Raw genomic sequence first — 16,010 nt, forward strand, 5'->3', positions numbered from 1 at the left:
TGAGAGTGATTCCACATTGTCTACCATATGAAAAATAAACTGTGTAGCCTAGTTTCTTTTTTATTCTTTCTCTTTTTTTCCAAGTGAGAGGAGGGAAGATAGAGGGAAAGACTCCTGCATGTGCCCATCTAGGGCCATGCTCACAACCAAGCTATTTTTTAGTGCCTGAGGCAGAGGCTCCATGGAGCCATCTTTAGTGCCTGGGGCTGATGTGCTTGAACCAATCAAGCCATGGCTGAGGGAGGAGTGGAGAGGTGGGGAGGTTAAAGGGGAGGAGTGGAAAAGTAAGTGGTTGCTTCTGTGTGCCCTGATCAGGAATCAAACCTAGGACATCCACATGCTGGGCCAGCGCTCTGCCACTGAGCCAGACAAACTGCTAGGGCCCAGACCCGTTTCAAAGTTTTAACTTCCCCATTGTCTTTTCCTTCAGATCTTACCAGTCCCAATCTCTGCTCCTGCTAGTGTAATTTTTTCACTATCCTAAAGTCAAATTGTTCATTTCTGTGCTTTTACAGAAATCATCCCTTCCTCTTTGGAAGGTCTCTTCCTGGTAGTTTCTCATAACTCTGCTATTCTTCAAAATCTAGTCATAAATCCATTCTTAGAGGCCTTTACAGTCAGCCTCACCTGGTCTTGTTTTGTTTCTCATCTATATCCTGTTATATGCAGACACTCACACAGTGCTTGTTTCTGCTGTTACACAGTGAATGTGCTTTTTAGCCATTTTATGAATGCTGATATTTTATAGTTGTTAGAGTGTAAGTTGTTTGAGGATAGAAAATGTATTTCTTTTTTTTAATATTTCCCCAGAGTTCTCATTATGTTCCTTCCTCATAGAGTAGCTGCTCAATTAAAACTGACCCATTACTGCCTGACCTGTGGTGGCGCAGAGGATAAAGCGTCGACCTGGAAACACTAAAGTTGCCAGTTCAAAACCCTGGGCTTGCCTGGTCAAGGCACATATGGAAGTTGATGCTTCCTGCTCCTTTCCCCCCCTCTAAAATGAATAAATAAAAAAAATATTTGAAAAAAAAAAACTGACCCATTACTGAGGTTATGTAGTATACATTTATTTTCATTTTAGTAGCTGTATTTTGATAAAAACAAAAATTGCTATTATCTCTTCATGTACATCAACAAATTATTATAAATTAAGAGGGTTTTTTTCCCCCTTATATTTTACATATCTAATGCCCTGTTATCATGTCCAGAGGAAACTGACCTTTCTGTTTTCCCTTCTTTGTGTGTATGACTACAGCACTGATGCAGGTGACAGCCCTGTTGGCACCACCACTGCCACCAACCTGGAACAGCCTCAGGTCATTCCGTCTCAAGGTGACCTTCTGGGGGACCTTTTAAACCTAGACCTCGGTCCCCCAGTCAATGTGCCGCAGGTATCCTCCATGCAGGTGGGAGCAGTGGATCTCTTGGGAGGAGGATTGGATAGTCTGGTAAGTGTCTTTCTTCCTTCTTTCTCTGGGTTGATTTGGATTCTTGAAATGCTAAAGACCTTTAAATTATTCTGTGTTTTAGAACTAGATCTTTCCTTGATAAGCAGAGATTGTCTTTTAATAAAGGACAGAATTATTTCTCTTTAGACAATTAATGATATTGGCCGTTAGTGGTATGGGTATGTCTACAAGTGTACAGGATTATTTTGTTGGTCTGCCTCTAAATAGAACTATTAATGTTAACCAGCCTGTTCAGCAATCTTAATGTTTAGTGTCCTTTCCAGAGCTCATTATTTTTCCTGTTTCTTAAAACTCTGGATAGCCTCGGTAATTCCCCTTTTAACCTGAATAGCATCTTAAGTGACCTTATAGAGATAGTCCTCTTGAGGCTTTCAAACCATTGCCTTTTTAATATCTTATTGGCTTATGGCCTATCTAATTCTAAAAGAGTTTGAAGCAGCCATTTGTATTAAGAATGTATCTTATTACAGTTTGGAAGTACAGCTTAATTGGGTCTTCTCTCCCTCTCCATGCCACCCTGTCATACTTCCAATTTAATTAGCTTCCAGGATTCTAACACTAAAAGGCTCCGAAGTCCAGAGTATCTGAATATGTGCCACTGCTGGGAACCAAAATTAGTTTTGTTGCTGTACAAGATAATGAGAAATATTATGGATGACCTTCCATCTGTGTAGAGAAGGCCAGAAAAATAACAGGTCTTATCACATGGCTTCCTGCAAACTAGGTACTTAACTGTGATGGGATTAGATGGACTCTTTTAGCTAGACATTTGCAAATAAGGTGTTTGCCAACCTGATGACTAGAAAGATGCCCAACAAATTGGTTTATTTCTTAACATCAGAAATTAGGCCTGACCAGGCGGTGGCGCACTGGATAGAGCGTCAGACTGGGATGTGGAGGACCCAGGTTCAAGATCCTGAGGTCGCCAGCTTGAGCGTGGCTCATCTGGTTTGAGCAAGGCTCACCAGCTTGAACCCAAGGTCGCTGGCTCAAGCAAGGGTTCACTCAGTCTGCTGTAGCCCCCCGGTCAAGGCACATATGAGAAATCAATCAATGAACAACTAAGGAGCCGCAACAAAGAATTGATGCTTCTCATCTCTCTCCATTCCTGTCTGTCTGTCCCTATCTGTCCCTCTCTCTGACTCTCTCTGTCTCTGCCACACACACACACACACACACACACACACACACACACAAGAAATTAGAAGGCTGATGCCATAGATACAAAAATTGTATGTTCTCAGATATTACATAAACAGAACAACTTTGTTTTCTACTACATATACCAGCATTTTCTCTTCTACTTTATGTGCTGCATTCTGCCTTGCATTTACGCCAGCCACTACAGGTACTTGTACTTTTTGGCCAGCAGAGAGTCTAAGGAAATGGAGTTATAGACATTTCTGTGGGTTGTGCATTTTACTAACGGAAAGTCACTGCTTTCAGAGTTTACACTGACCAAGCTCTGGACTCCAGCTTACAGTGACACAAGTGAGCACTCTTGTAGTGTTTCTTGGGAATAGAATTATTTGTTTTCATATTCCTATCTTTAGTGAATGTAGTTGACTGATTATATAAGAACAATAGTTTTCTCATATGATCATTACTGCATTTCTGTATAGCCTCTTTAGAGACTCAGGAGACTGACAAATGAATATTGAAATATTCATGGCAACTTCTAGAAATCCCTTATAAACATTGAAATAGCCTTTTCTGTTCTGTTGATGCATTAACCACAGGTTAAATATTATCTCCATCTCAAAGTTATGTGTTAACAACCCTACTTACTAATTTCCCTGGTGTCTCATTGTACCTAAGAGTGACAAATTAAGCTTGAAGGATGGAGAGGAGAAAGAGACCTTATGTTTTGATGTTGCCTGGCCCAGGTTTCTATACTCTTGTTTCTTGACCCACTTTAGCATGAAAGGAAACAGACATGTTGTTTCTTTTTGGCTTTGTATTAGCTCTTGCTAGCCCTTAAACCCAATGAGCCTTCTCATTTTACATAGCTATTCAGTCATCTGTTAGAATTCTCACAACTATTACTTTAGCTAGGAAAACTGTTAGAATTTTCCTAGGCCTGACCTTTGGTGGCACAGTGGATAAAGTGACGATCTGAAACCCTGAGGTCGCTGGTTTGAAACCCTGGGCTTGCCCAGTCAAGGCACATACGGAAGTTGATGCTCCTGTTCCCCCGCCTCTAAAATTAATAAATTTTTAAAAATTAAAATTTTTTTCTTATATTGTTTTTCTTTTCTTTATTTTGTAGAGGATGTTCCTTTAGAAGGTGAGGTGTAAAATGGATTTTTTTAATGTTATATAACCTTTATTATGTATGTCCAGTAATGTTCCTATGTAATTCTAAATTTTAGCTTTTTCTGACTTTGTAATGATATAGTTGGTATTACAATGCCAGAAAGTATTTATTGCAGTTTTATTTTAACTTATTCTGATATATAAATATATCCCAGAAATCAAAATGAAAGGAGTAAAAACTTTTTTATTTTTGCTTTGTATCTGGATGTACATGGTTAAATGTATATTCACTCAGAGAGCCAAGATTTCTTTTAAGATAACATCACATGGAATGCCAAAATTTGGCTTTATGGAAGATGTTTCTAAGGTAGCAGTAGACTGGCACTTTTAAAATGCTTTTGTTGTGCTTGTGCAAATGACCTAATTTAAAGAGAAAAATAATCCTTAACATTTTCATTTAATTTGTATAGATATTACCATTTCTTGAGTGAATTCTTGCCTCATATCAATAGAAGTGCTTCTCAAACTATAACATGCATATAGATCTCCTGGAGATCCTGTACAACAGTGGTCCCCAGCCCCCGGGCTGTGGACCGGTACTGGTCCGTGAGCCATTTGGTACTGGTCTACAGAGAAAGAATAAATAACTTACATTATTTCCGTTTTATTTATATTTAAATCTGAATGATGTTTTATTTTTAAAAAATGACCAGATTCCCTCTGTTACATCCGTCTAAGACTCACTCTTGACGCTTGTCTCGGTCACATGATACATTTATCCGTCCCACCCTAAAGGCCAGTCTGTGAAAATACTTTCTGACATTAAACCGATCCATAGCCCAAAAAAGGTTGGGGACCACTGCTGTACAAGACACTTTCTAATTTAGTTGATCTGGGGTGAGGCCTACAAGTCTGCTTTCTAACAAGCTCTCAGGTTCATGGACCACATTTTGAACAGTAAACACATCGAATATCTATGACCACTATAAACCACTTTAGTTTGCTGTTCAAACTATATCTGTTGGTAAACCTGGAGGAGGGGAGATCGTGAGGTACATTCCCTCATGCATCCATCTGGCAACCCCTGTCAAGGTCCAATGCTTGAGTACCGAGCTATTTTTAGTACCTGAGGCTGATGTGCTCCAGTGGAGCTATCCTAAGTGCCCGGGGCCATGTTAGATCCAATCAAGCCACTGGCTGCAAGGAGAGGAAGAAGGAGAGAAGGGGGTGAGGGACTAGGTGATGGTTGCTTCTCCTGTGTGCCCTGAGCAGAAATCAGATTCAGGATGTCCATACGCCAGGCCAGCACTCTATCCTCTGACCCACTGGCCAGGGCCTGCTCTTTTTCTTGACTGCCTTAGTAAACGCTCTTTGGGCTCTTGTTAATGCCCCAAATTGATTAAGAGAGGCCAAAAAACTCTTAAAATTATTTTGTTAAAGGTCTTTCTTTTATTCTTTAGGAAGAATAGTATTGCTAGGAGTGACAGAATTTGACCCAGACCACCATTTAAAATATGGCCAGAATTAGAGCTCTCGGTTTGCCTGGCACTGGGTTATAGCTTCATTTCATAGAGGCAATCAATCAGCACGGCTTCTAGACTGTGGCTGCTGCTTTTATCTTGGGTTTCTAGCAGAACCTTACCCAAAGAGGTCAGTGGTGTGCTGCTAAAGAAGCATGACAGCTACTAGCCTTTTATTTTAAGGGTTGTGTTCTCAACTCGAGCTGCATAGATAGTACCATATTTTTAAAAATACTGTCAATGTTTGGGCTCAACTCTAGAGCCGTTAAACAGAAGTCTGGAAGGACCTAAACATTGGTGTTTTAAAAAAGATTTTCAGTTTATTTTAATTTTGCAGCCTAGGTTAAGAAAATTGAGTCATATGAAAAATTTTTTTGAGCCGTATGAAATTTAAAATGGAGTTAGATAAGATATTAAAAATCAATCTCTAAGCCAAGACAGTAATTTCCACAGAAGAATTTTATTCTGGTACACCTCTTTGGCACTTCTACAAAAATAGACCTCTTCCCCCAGGACACTTTTCCATTGTGACTTGCTTTTAGGTGATATAACCTATTAGAAGTTGAATTTGACCAATTTAGGTTTAGTTGTTCAGTCCCAGGGTCCTTTTTATCCTTGCTCACTTTCCATAATTAGAAACTGAAAACTGGCCTGACTGGTGGTGGCACGGTGGATAGAGCATTGACCTGGGATGCTGAAGTTTCAGGTTCAAAACCCTGCGGTCGCAGGCTTGAATGTGGGGTCACCGGCTTGAGCATAGATCATCAATATGATCCCATGGTCAGTGGCTTGAGCCCAAGGTTGCTGGCTTGAGCAAGGGGTGATTGGCTAGGCTTGAGCCCCTTTCCCCACTGGGTCAAATATGAATGAGAAGCAATTAATGAACAGTTAAACTGACGCAACTACAGGTTGGTGCTACTCATCTCTCACCCTTCCTGTCTCTTTCTCTTTCAAACAAAAAAGAAACTGAAAATTGTTCTCTTTTTTTTCCTTTTGTATTGTCTACCTATTTTCTGTTACTCTATCTTAAAGCTTGATATTCAGAAGGTAATGTTATTTTTCCCTTTCATATTCTGGGGATCCTCCCATTAGATCCTGTTCATCCTCTTTCATTATTGCACTGGATAAATTTTGAGATTCAGTGAGTTGTGACTTTTTCTAGAATCATCATTGAGGAAATGCAGTAGTCCCCCCTTAGTCATGGTTTTCTATTTTCCATGTTTGCAGTTACCTGTGGTCAGCTGCAGTCCAAAAATATTAAGTGGAAAATTTCAGAAATATATAATTCCTGAGCTTTAAATTGTGCATCATTATGAGAAAAATGATCAAGTCTCATGCCATCTGCCCAGATGTGAATTATTCCTTTGTCCAGTGTATCCACACTACCTACCCATTAGTTACTCAGTAGCAATCTCAGTTATCAGATTGGTTATCAGAGAGAGTACATTTGCATAACTTTTACTACAGTATATTGTTATAAATGTTCTATTTTATTATTCTTAATGTCTAATTGGGCCTAATTTATAAATTAAACTTAATTTTTTTTAGAGAGAGAAAAAGAGACAGGAACAGACAGACAGGAAGGGAGAGAAATGAGAAGCATCAAGTCATAGTCGCAGCACCTTAGTTGTTCATTGATTGCCTTCCCATATGTGCCTTGACCGGGGTGAGGGAGAGGGGCTCCAGCTGAGCTCAATGACCTTTTGCTCAAGCTGGCGATCTTAAGACTTCGAACCTGGGTCCTCAGCATCCCAGGTTGACACTATCCAGTGTGCCACCACCTGGTCAGGCATAGAATGTATGCATAGGAAAAAACATAGCTCATATAGGGTTTGGTACTATCTGCAGTTTCAGGCATCCCCTAGGGTACTTGAAATGTATCCCCTGCAGATAATGGGGGGACTTACGGTATTTTTTTTTGCTTGAAGCCTACAGATAATTTCCTTCTTTTAGTATAAACTTAACTGTGGTCTTGATGTGCAGTGAATTCAGAGAATGGAACTTCTGTGTATTGAGCATGGTGGTGTACTGTTTACATAGATGTAGGCTTACAGGAGTAGTTACTTGGATTTCTTTGTTCTTTGATTTAAAAGCTGTGTATGTATCTTTTGATGCCTCTGATACTGAATCTAAGAAACTTCTCATTCTGGGTAGTGTGACTTTTTCACAGTGCAAATCTTTCTGATTTGTTGTGTGGGAGGTGACCTGTTGCGTACACGTTACAAAGGTAACTCTGTGCTAATGAGTCTGACATCTGTGAGGATCACTGAAATAATAATTGCATCTCAATTGTTTGTTCCCTTTACTTTTAGTCTAAATTATAGACTTTGTTCATCCAAGGTGCTGTGTATTATTCTACTTAGATAAATGGTGCTGTTGTGCATTGAAAATGGAAAGGAAGAATTATCTGGAGTACCCTTTATGCTGGCGAAGGGTTTCCTGCCAGAGGAATGTGCTCTCAGTGTGCCCAGCTGGATGGAGTGCAGTAGAGGGGAGGCTGCCTTTTCCTGACTCCAGTGTGTTTTTCCAAACCTCCCCCTCTGTTTCTTATAGGTTTTTACCTTTCAGGTATTTTAAGTCATGAACTATTTTAGGAATAGATTTAGCTTTATTTTAGCCCATGTGGAATCCATTGTACATACTGTTTTGCATTTTTTATATTTCTTCCTCAGGAATAGATTTGCAGTGATTTCAGAGCTTAAGTTTTAGATTTGGTGGTGTTGCAGAGAGATCTTTCTAAATTGTGGCCACTTTTGCCTGGTAAATTCTTCAGTGTGACTTTTATAATCATCATTATTATTACTATTATTATTATTTTTTCAATGCATGGATTTAGTCAAGGCTAGCCTCTGGCCATCATGGGAATAATTTTTAATTGTTGAGTGCCTATGTCTGTGCCAGTTCCTGTGTTAGAACTAATCCTCAGATTAACCTTGCAAAGTAATTAGTATTGAGCTTATACTAAGAAGGTCATTTAAGAGTTGAGATTTGAACCCAAAACTTTTTCAAAAGTTCAGAGTTGATAATTTCCTTTCCACTACCCTGTGATTCCTCCAGTTCATTTGTTATAGTCACCTTCTAGAATAGAGTCCAGTCTCACTTAACTTTGGTCCTTCTCAAACTGGGGTACACCATTTCTGGAAGACACAGCATAGTGTAGGGTGCATTTGAAGCTGCAGGGTAAATGTGGCTCATTATATTGCAATGATATCAAGTAATGTAAACACAGACTAAACAGAGATGTGTTAAGGCTTAGAATGTAAATTGCATGAATGTTTAAGATAAAATACAAGGTTTGTTTGTCCTAGGCCTCTCTCTGCCTTACTTCCCAGGTGCCCCAGGTTTATGAGTTTGGGCTAGCGTGCCACTGGGAGGTAGAGGAAAGCTTGAAGACTGCAGAAGTTTATTTATTTGTAGAAAGAGGGACTGGATAAGTTTATCTTGCAGCAAAAGGGACAAGATTGTTCATCGTACCCTCTTTTAAGTAGAGCCGTGAAATCGCATCTTCCTATTTGGTGGTGAGTTGTGATATAAAACATTAGTATATACTTTCGGGGCAAATAAATAATGTGCAGGGCATTCTTCTGCTGAAAACTGGCTCTCAGAACCTCTCACAGTATGTTTTGGCTCTAGAAAAGGCTTTGGCCTGGGGAACGGCCTTTTCCCCCCAGATGGTTATATTCATGTATGTTGGCAAGGTTAATGCAGATATGATGCTCTAGACCAGTTGATGAAATAATTTTGTCAGTCTTCTGTCAATTTTGTGGTAATTTTCTCTAGTGATTCATTTAAAATTATCTCCTTAAGAAATATTGCCAATAGTCCTATTTATATGGTTAATAGAACACTCATTCACTCAATAAATATTCTGTGTCAGGCTCTATTCTCTGTCCTGGGAATATAGTTGTGACGAATCCTTACAAGCTTATATTCTAGTGGGGGAGACAGATGATAAGTATACGGCATGGGGCAAAAGTAGATTTACAGTTGTTTGTATGGAAAATAATACAATAATTAATAATAATGACACAGAAATAAGCTGTTGCATGTATTCGCAACTGTAAACTTACTTCTGCGCTACCCTGTGTAGTCAGGTTAAGTACTACAGAGGAAAATGAGACGGATGTAGAGCTTCTCTTGTGGGCTTTTACCATTTTCAACTTTAAGTTGTGTCTGACTTAAGAAACCACTCTAAGGACTTTTTGTCACATTCTGTTCTCTGTTCCATCTTGAGAAGTAATGTTACATCCTCCTACTTTTCTGCTTATTATATAAGCCTTTTTTCCCCCTTAAAGTTGAATATTCTGATAGTTTTGTGTTATACATAAACGCATTTATGCTATTTCACATTAAGTCTGTTCTCAGCCATCAGTTTAATAACTTCTGCATGGTTACAGACTTTTTTCAGTAACTTGATTATATTTTATGATGCTTTTTAAATAGCCTTTTGAAAGTCAAATTAAAATTGCAGCTCAACAGCTGAAAATCATACTTTTACCTAGGAGATAGTTTATGTCTTCTAAAATTTAAAGCTTTAATAGGAAAAAAACACATTGATATTTTTGACACCAGTAGGGTTTTGGTGTAAGTTCTATTGTTTGATATAATCTTTATATACTATCATATTTTCACATTATTTTGACTCTGAACAACACAGCTGTCTTTAGGCTGTATGACCTGAAACATTCCTTAGACTCCCTTCAGTTAAATCAGTTCTGGAAAGCATCAAATAACTCTAGACAGGAGCAAAGAAATGTCTGAGCTTAAGATCTACACCTTTAATTAAAAAAATGTCGTTAGACACTCAGCTCCACGGTTTTAGAAGTAGGAAGGTACTTTGGTCAGATGGACCTCAAAAGGGGTTAACCCAGATCAGTTATTGTGATTATTTTGAGGATTTTTTTTTTTTTGTCTGCTCAGTGGCCATCTCAGTTGATAAATTTTTTTTTCTTAATTTTTCCATTGATTTGAGAGAGTAAGAGAGAAGCATCAACTCACTGTTCCACTTAGTTCCATTTAGTTGTGTACTCATTGATTGCTTCTTGTTTGTACCATGACTGAGAATCAAACCTGCAACCTCAATATGTTGGAATGATGTTTTATCCATTGAGCCATCCAGCCAGAACTTATTTAAAAAAAAAGATTTTATTGACTTTAGAGGAGGAGAGGGGAGCAGGAAGCACCAACTCATAGTAGTTGCTTCTCATGTGTGCTTTGACTGGGCAAGCTGGGGGTTTCGAACTGGTGACCTCAGCATTCCAGGATGACACTTTATCCACTGGGCCAACACAGGTCAGGCTGATAAACTTATAAAAAGTAATTTTTTTCTTTTCTTGGAAAAGAACAAGTCTTAGGCAGACTTGTTCCTTTATAGAATTTTAGTCTTGAGTTTCTGTCTGTGTAGTTATGCTATTGCAGCATATTGCCATTGAACTGAGGGTTTTTCCTTTTGATGACTAGCTGAACTAGAGCTGTATGCAAACTCAGCTGTCAGACTTTTGGCTCAGTCTGGCTGTGTGCAGAACTCATGAAATCATGTTGAAATCCTTTTAACCCATAAATTACAATGAGCCATCATGATACCACCCTGTTCAGCACTACTTGAGTCATTATAAAGTAGCCACTCTTTGACAGTGGCCAAATATTAGTATTATTCTCGATGCCATTTAATGACCACAACTACTGTGATTTAGATTGAGGACTGAAGGAACTATATAGCTCTAGCAGAAAATTTGGACTTGGTTATCAGGTACAGATCTTTAGGAAAATTCTCGATTTCAGCATTTGAAATAATCTTTTTCTGAAATTGGCACCTTGTCTTCATCTTTCTGTATCCTCATTTAGTTGGCCTATAGTTGATATTATTTCCTTGTAGAGAAAATGGCAGTCAAGTAAGGCAATCCAGGGAGCAGTGGGAAGTGGACAGCTTTGAGAGGCACATAAGACACAGTACCTGGACACCAAAGACTGAGAATAAAGCCGTGCCCTACGCACCTATCCCTTTTCACTCCTGGATTCCACCAGCTTACTGGTAACAGATATCACTGAATTTATACAAATCTTAGTTTGCTTTTGTACCCTACCTGATAAGTAAGTGTTAACAAACAGATAATTCTTGTCTGACTCTAGATAATACAGCAGCTGACTGACATGGTTAAGAACTAGTTTAGGCTACATGACAACTTTCCTGGGTTTTGTTCTGGTTTCTAGTTTTTCTTTTTCTTGATAATATCTGCATCATTATGCTTGTCATAGTAAACAGGAGAAGCCACACACTGGGTAATTGACTCCTGTCCTTGCTGACATCTCCCTATTAGTCACTGATGGCATGGCATCTCTGTACTGTCACCTTTGTCATACTTTCAGAGAAGAGGATAATAACCTTTCTTAGAATCTTGCTTCAGTTTTGCTAGTTAGAAAACATATATTGCCGTTTTCCTTTCCCTTTGCTCTCTGCACATAACATAGTTAGGTGAACCTTCATATTTCTGGTTATGTGTCTAATAGCTCTTCGGTTTTGTCTTATAGCTGAGTTATATCTGCTATACTGAACATAAATATCAGGCTTTCTTTTTAGTTTCTTCCTTGGTTTTAAATTAAATTGACTAGCAGCATGGGGGAGAGAGTACATTCAGATCTTTTCTAGCTAAGGTAATGTTCATATAATACTCAAAGATAATAAAAATGGTAGCTAAGAAAATAAGGGCTGTAATTGGGCATTATTTCCTTGACTTAAACATCACCAGTGAGGGTCTTTGCTCAAGGCCTTTTATTGAATTTAGCCTATTTGATAAAACTGCTACTCTCTTCTAGTATATTTTTCTTTCTTGCCAAATGAGTGCCAACCAGGTTCATAAAAAATTCCATCTCTTTTAAGCTTGGTTTGTAAGCCTGGCCAGAAAGGAGGACAGTGGTTGGGGGAGAAGGGAAGGAGTGAGCCCGTCAGAAAGTCATAAAACCAGATCAGAGTATCAGCACAAATGAGGCATTTTGCACCTTCCCCTTCCTTAAAAGGGGTTTAATTTCCAGTCAAGTTCTAACTTCCTTTTTATTTAAGAGTTAGCTAGCTCCAAAGTCATTTTTGAACAGAGGAATCTTGAGTTCGAATAATAGTTAATTCTCTAAGGCAGTGTTTTTTCAACTTTGTCTGTACATAAGAATCATTAGGGAGGCTTTTCAAAATTTTGATGCCCAGGCTACAACCAAAACAGTTAAATCACTACCTCTGGGGTGATACTCAGGCATTACTATTTTTTAAATTCCTGCCACCCCCCCCCCAAATAAAACAAATCACAGGTGGTTGATTCCATTGTGTTTCTAAAATTGAAAACCATAGTTATGAAACACAATTAAAATAGTTATTAGTACTCTTAGAAAGCTTGAATTTTAGTCTAAGAAACTTCCAGGAAAAATTAAAATCTAAAGACATCCTGTAATCAGCCTGCCTTTGCAAACTTTTCTATGTCTTCTTTCCACCCCCGTCCCCCCACCCTCAACATAGCTATCCTGTGCTATGGTCTAACTATACTCCCTTCTTGATCATGCTTTTATTCATGTTTCTTTTTTTTCAGTCTTTGTTTATGCCCTTTGAGAAATAAACCCCCTCCCAATTTTTGCTTGTTATAATCCCACACTACCACCGTTTTGAAGCTTTTCATTATCTTCATCCAGAGAAGGCTTTTCCCTTCAGAACGTCCCTGTTTTGCTTTAGTATATCGTTTGATTTTGCATTCATGCTTTGTTTCTCCTCCAGTGGGCAGAGCTGGGTTTTATTCATCTGATTGCCTGACATCTCTACATTGCCAGTAGTGCCTTTTATACCAGTAAACATATCAGTGTTTGTTTGAATAAAGAGCATTTTATGCTTTTGAGATGTCATGCTGCAGATGTGTGCTATTCTAGAACCAGGGAGAAAGCAGATGTGTGATATCTTTTATTTTTGCATTTGTGCTTTTCTGGTTATTCAAATTCTTATTTGTGGTGACCTTTTCATTGATTTATGGATGGGATTTTTCATGTAAATCATTAAGTAGTCTTCGGGAGCCAGACTTTGAGAGTTTTGGGATGCCCTGTAGATTAGTGTAGAATATCGTGCTTATTAATGCTGGTTAGAAGCACCTGCCTGGAGTTATTTTCTGTCATGTGGAAATAGAACTTTCTCTGAGGTCTTACTGTTTTTCAATTTAGGTTATTTTTTAGATTTTGGTCCAGCTGTTTTATATGCCTGTATATTAAGACAATAAATCCTCTTTCCTAAATTCTGAAAACTATTACAATTTTGTTTTTTAACATAACTGCAGCACAAAGATCTGCAAGTTTCTATCACTAAATGACAGACAATAAAGGGAACATTGTCTTGAGAAGCAGACACAAGCATTTGATGATTCAAAGAGGAATTTTAGATGCACAGTGAAAACTAAGGAGGAAGCAAATGTGGAAGTAGAGCAAAAAAAAAAAGGTGTTTTTGCTTTTTAAACAGTAGCATTAATTGTGTACATATGGGTTTCCTGTTTCTTCATGCCGGCTATTTTCAGCTTCAGTTCAATGTTTTTGTCATGGAAGACTGATTTGGGGTGAATTATGTAAGAGCCCTGAGAAGAGAAGGGCTCTACTAAGACCATCTTTCTGTCTTCTAGCTAATTAAGTTAAACTAATTCTCTAATAACATCTTTTTAACTGATCTACTCCAAATAAATCTCAGTATTCCTCCTTAGTAGCATTGACTTCGAGAGAGATTTGCAGCATTGTGTGCCTTCCCACTTTTCCCCCAAGTAGTATAGCTTCCTACCCCAGCTGTTTTCTTTCTTAGGAAACTTCTAAACTTTAATTTTATTTATTTATTTATTTATTATATTTTTCCGAAGTGAGAAGCAGGGGTGGGGGTGACAGACAGACAGACTCTTGCATGTGCCCTACCGGGATCCACCCAGCATGCCTACCAGGGGGTGATGCTCTGACCATCTGGGACATTGCTCTGCTGCAATTGGAGCCATTCTAGTGCCTGAGGTGGAGGCCCTGAAGCCATCCTCAGCGCCCAGGCCAACTTTGCTCCAATTCAGCCTTGGCTGCGGTAGGGGAAGAGAGAGACAGAGAGGAAGGAAGGAGAGGGGGAGGGGTGGAGAAGCAGTTGGTTGCTTCTCCTGTGGTCCCTGGCAGGGAATCGAACCCGGGACTTCCACACACCAGGCCCATGCTCTACCACTGAGCCAACTGGCCAGGGCCCGAAAGTTCTAAACTTTAAAAATCACTCTTGTTCCACCTATAATTTTTGAAGCTCGAAATTATGACTCAATTGGAGCAACAGGTTTTGTACATCAAAGCACATTTTAGTTTTTCTTTGCTTTTCTCGCCACCCCCCAATTTCCTTTTAAAGAAAAATAAGATATATTCAAAATATTACTGCTTGAACATAAAACTTTTTGGAATATGCAGATTCTTCAAATTCTGTTTGGATTTGTCCTTGTGTACCCCAGTGGAAAGATTGGATATGAAACATCCCTGAGATGTCCCAGCTCCACCTTTTTCCTAAGTTTTCTCAAAACTCCCACATACCATCTCTGCCACTACTTGGTTCCCCTAGGACATATTTCTTTGCAGTCTAGAATTTCTTTCAGCTTTAGGATACAAGTTGAATAGCATATATTCCGAGCAACTTGGTAGAGCAATTTACAGATTCTGTATGGGCGTCTAGTACTTAGTTAAATGAACTCTACCTCTCTCTCCTCTCTCTCCTTTCTCTCTTTCAGCTTGGCAGTGACCTTGGCGGGGGCATTGGAGGAAGTCCGGCAGTAAGTGCCATCCATTTTTTTTACCATGGGATGCGCTGCCCCCTGTTTGATGCCTTTCCTGTGCACACATTCTCAGACCAGCCACTGCTGCTATCTAGCACTATACACCAAAACTTCTGTAGCAGTGTGTGAAGAGTAGAACATAGCATAGGGTTACTTGGGATCTTTTGCGGTATAGGGGCATCTTTAGGGATTGGTGCTCTGGTGTTTACAAAGATCTTTGTTCTCCTGACATTGAAAGAGGTAAATGGAACCTCCCATCTTGACTAGAGAATGCTTTTATTCTCTGGTGTCATGTAAAAAAACTTGACAGTCGGTTGGACTCAGAGTAAGACTCTCCTTGTAAGTTAGTTTGGGGGATGTGAATATCCTTCTCCCTCAGGAGAGTTTCCTGCTAGATGTTTATGCTTAAATGGGGAAGTAAGACTTGCCTGGACCCAAGTAGAAATGGAGCTGCTGAGTTGGATGCTTCTCCTTCTTCCTGTAAAAATAAACTTCCCTTCCTTAGTGTACTCGTAGGCCTTTTGCACAGAATCGTGGAAGCTAAAATTGGAAACAAATAAAAAATCTTGGATCACTGTGTTCCTAATCCTACTAATTAATTACTCTTTCTTGATAGAACTTCTGGAGTGTTTATATATCTTATCAATGATGATTTAAAGGACAATATACTAATTTAACTCCTAAGAATATTGTAATTATGATGTGTTCTTATTGATTTATCAGTACTACTAAAATATGTGGAGATATTGTAAGGACTATTAACTGTTCTTCCTGACTCCCCCCCCCCCCCCCGCCGCCACCCTTTTCCCTATAGGTTGGACAATCCTTCATCCCTTCATCAGTGCCTGCAACCTTTGCTCCTTCACCTACTCCTGCCGTGGTCAGCAGTGGTCTGAATGACCTATTTGAACTCTCTACAGGGATAGGCATGGCACATGGTGGATATGTGGCTCCTAAGGCTGTAAGTAAAG

At 39.1% G+C, this 16,010-nt stretch overlaps 1 protein-coding gene across 6 annotated transcripts in view; it reads left to right on the forward strand.

The window, feature by feature from the left end:
• The window catches only part of AP2B1 (adaptor related protein complex 2 subunit beta 1), a 125,484-nt gene that overhangs the window by 64,183 nt on the left and 45,291 nt on the right, over nt 1-16,010 (forward strand). For 4 of the 6 annotated variants that reach the window (XM_066263362.1, XM_066263366.1, XM_066263365.1 and 1 more), the window contains exons 14-16: nt 1,259-1,451; nt 14,995-15,036; nt 15,854-16,000. In XM_066263362.1, the coding sequence (XP_066119459.1) occupies nt 1,259-1,451; nt 14,995-15,036; nt 15,854-16,000 (382 nt within the window). The remainder of the gene's footprint in view (nt 1-1,258; nt 1,452-14,994; nt 15,037-15,853; nt 16,001-16,010) is intronic. The other 2 variants (XM_066263364.1, XM_066263367.1) reach the window with 1 other exon arrangement.

The sequence above is a fragment of the Saccopteryx bilineata genome, chromosome 2 (assembly GCF_036850765.1).
Source record: "Saccopteryx bilineata isolate mSacBil1 chromosome 2, mSacBil1_pri_phased_curated, whole genome shotgun sequence".
Classification (NCBI taxonomy): domain Eukaryota; kingdom Metazoa; phylum Chordata; class Mammalia; order Chiroptera; family Emballonuridae; genus Saccopteryx; species Saccopteryx bilineata.